This window comes from Salvia splendens, unplaced genomic scaffold, assembly GCF_004379255.2.
Source record: "Salvia splendens isolate huo1 unplaced genomic scaffold, SspV2 ctg448, whole genome shotgun sequence".
In the NCBI taxonomy this organism is placed as follows: domain Eukaryota; kingdom Viridiplantae; phylum Streptophyta; class Magnoliopsida; order Lamiales; family Lamiaceae; genus Salvia; species Salvia splendens.
In genome coordinates, this window is record NW_024599099.1 from 1 (window position 1) to 3,121 (window position 3,121).

General features: G+C 37.1%; 1 protein-coding gene across 1 annotated transcript; it reads left to right on the forward strand.

Moving 5' to 3' along the window:
* Positions 1 to 790: 790 nt before the first annotated feature.
* On the forward strand, positions 791 to 2,806 carry LOC121790245 (receptor-like protein 43; the record flags this gene model as incomplete). Its single annotated transcript, XM_042188512.1, has 5 exons — positions 791 to 935; positions 1,029 to 1,172; positions 1,546 to 1,689; positions 1,767 to 1,836; positions 1,957 to 2,806. Coding segments are annotated over 5 exons (1,353 nt in total), but the record flags the coding sequence as incomplete, so codon positions are not given.
* Between the last annotated feature and the right edge of the window lie 315 nt (positions 2,807 to 3,121).

Here is a 3,121-nt window from a genome sequence, read left to right on the forward strand (position 1 = left end):
GTAGTGGCCATCGGTGGGTGAATGGTGATAAGGAATGGGCGGCTGAGTTTCGCTAGTGGGGTTATCTTTTAGGAATTAATTTGCATATAAACATTACTTATTTTTTTTCTCATATATCTACTTTATCAATTTCTCATTAAAACTTAGGTCATCCACAAATTGAGAGAGTATAAATTTTTATCGATCCATAAATAAACTAAACATTCATATTTTTACGATATTTGATTGTGTATAAATTCATATCATATTTAGATTTTGATTTATGAAAGATTGTATATTTCGTAGTATTAAACAACATACTATTAAGGTATCATAAGTATCAAGCGAATTCCTATTGGCCTCCATTGCTGGTGCTCTTATGGTTCTACTACCATAAAGGCATATGCCATAAAATAAAATAAATTACATATATATTAATATTATTTATGTTTTTCGGTTTTTTAGGAGTTTTCGATTTTTTTCAGTTTTGTTCGGGTTTTCGGTTTTTAAGTTCGGTTTTCGGTTTTTTCGGGTTCGGTTCGGTTTGGGTTTTGAACTAAATTTGGCTTTTCGGTTTTGGTTCGGTTTTGGCAAAAAACCGAACCGAAACCCGAATGCTCACCCCTAGTGTCAAGTCAAAAACCAAAATAAAATTGATTTTAGTGTATTATTGGGGCTAATAGGCTACTCCATTTAAAGTGTTAGTGTACAATTGGAATAGTTAACATTTTAATTTAGGAAATAGGGTGTGCTGACAATTATAGTTACACCTTATATTTTGATTAAGATAACTCAATTTGTTACTCCACAGGTGATATCCCAAAACAGATTTCTCATCTTCACATGTTACAATCATTGTGGATGGAATCAAACAAATTTTACTGGACCTGTACCTCCAGACGTTGGGAATTTGACATCCCTTCGAGAGTTGATCCTTTACAATAATAATTTAACAGGTATGTTATATTTTTCTAAAACTTTTTCAATCATTGTGGGCTACCATTCAAATATTATTCTTACTAAACTTCTATGAATTATTTATTTCACAGGTAATATTCCTAATCAGATTGGTCATCTTCGTAATTTAGAAACATTAAGCATGGCATCCACCGGGCTTAATGGATCGATTCCAAAAGAGATTGGGAACTTGACGGCCCTTCGTTCTCTATACCTCGATAACAATGTATTGAATGGTATGGATAGTCCTTTTTTCTAATCATTAGTTGTAATTTTCTTGTTTTTATGTTTTATTCACGATTCTACATTTTTATAGGTGTTTATTCCACATGAGATTGGGCAGCTTAACAATTTACTAATTTTGTCCATTGATTCGAACAAGTTGATTGGCACTTTACCGCCAACCTTTTCTAACATGTCTTCTCTGAAGTATATTTCACTAAGTCCATAACACACTTAATGGGACATTGCTAAGAGAAATTGGAAACATAAAGCACTCCAAGAATTATACCTCATCAACAATACTTTGACTGGTGAGATTGTGCAGTTATACACACAATTTTTATCATGTTTGACTACTAAAATGACTATTTATTTTTCATAATTCAGGTGTGATTCCGGAAGAGATTGGTGGCCTTGACAAATTAGTATCATTATACATGAATGGCAACAAGCTCATCGGCCCTCTGCCTCGAGTCATTTTGAACATGAAATCTCTTGTAGCATTATCTCTCAACAAGAATGCTTTGACTGGTAGGAGTATCTCTTCATATACAAGTGTCACAATGAGTGGAAATATCTAATTAATACCAACTTGATATAAATTTCAGGTATCATTCCAGGAGAATTGTTCACAGCCAATATTAAGAGTGTTGATCTCTCCGATAAACCATTTTCAAGGTTCCATACCGCCAGCGATTGGAAGATCCCTCAACTTAACTTATCTCGACTTGGCGAATAACAATCTCTCCCGCCCTATACCTTCCACCATCTGCAATTTGAGATCCCTCCAATTTCTTAACCTATCAAACAACAACCTGCAGGGTGGGCTTCCAAGTGTTTAGGAGAGCTGACTAAATCCTTGCACGTTCTGCATTTGAAGGAGAATAGCCTTGGTGGCCAAATTCCACCATCATTTTCAAAGGGCTGCGCTCTTGAGTCTCTCAACCTCAACAGCAATAACCTAGAAGGAACGTTGCCGCAAGCCCTTGGAAATTGTGAGAAGCTACAAGTTCTTGATGTTGGAAGCAATGGGATACACGGTGGGTTTCCCTTTTGGACGGAGGATCTTGTCGATCTCCGAGTCCTTATTTTGGAAGAGAATAGATTCAATGGTAGTATTGTTTCACCCATTGCTGATGTTGAGATTAGTAGTGATGCTCCATTTGGAAAGTTGGAAGTGTTTGATGTATCTCAAAATGAGTTCAGTGGGTCCCTACCGACTACATATTTGTCTACCTTCCCAGCCTTGATGAATGGCAAGGAAAATGCGTCGGAAAAGAGTAGCATGTATGAGGAATCAATGGTGTCTGTTTTGAAAGGCTCAGAGCAACCATTATTGGTCAGAATGTTGACTACATTCACCACCATTGACATGGCGGAGAACAAATTCTCCGGAAAGATTCCGGATTCCATAGGGAATCTTAATTCACTCAAGTGCTTGAATTTGTCTCATAACAATCTCACTGGGCAGATACCATCATCCATTGGAAATGTGAAAGCATTGGAATCATTAGACTTGTCTTCAAATCGATTGAATGGTGAGATTCCAAGGCAGTTGACAATGTTGAGTTTTCTTTCTAAGTTAAATCTTTCGATGAATGAGCTTGTTGGAGAGATTCCTCAATCAGGCTGGTTTCGGAAGTTTTGATAATAGCTCCTTCATTGGGAATCCGGGGTTGTGTGGATTTCCGCTGACTAAAAAATGCGAGCAAGTTCCCAGGTCGCCTCCTCAAGAACGTGATGATGGTGATCATTCTAAGTTTTCGAATGGATTTAGGTAGCGACCCGTAGGTGTTGGGATATGGATGGTTCGTAATAGGAGTTTTGATTGCTTGTTTAATAATGATATGAACCATATTTGTTGTATTAGTCTGTTTGTGTTGTGGATGCGGCAGAATAGTGTGGTAGAACGGTTGTTTTGTGGATGCGGCAGAATAGTGTGGTAGAACGGAGGAGGACATGG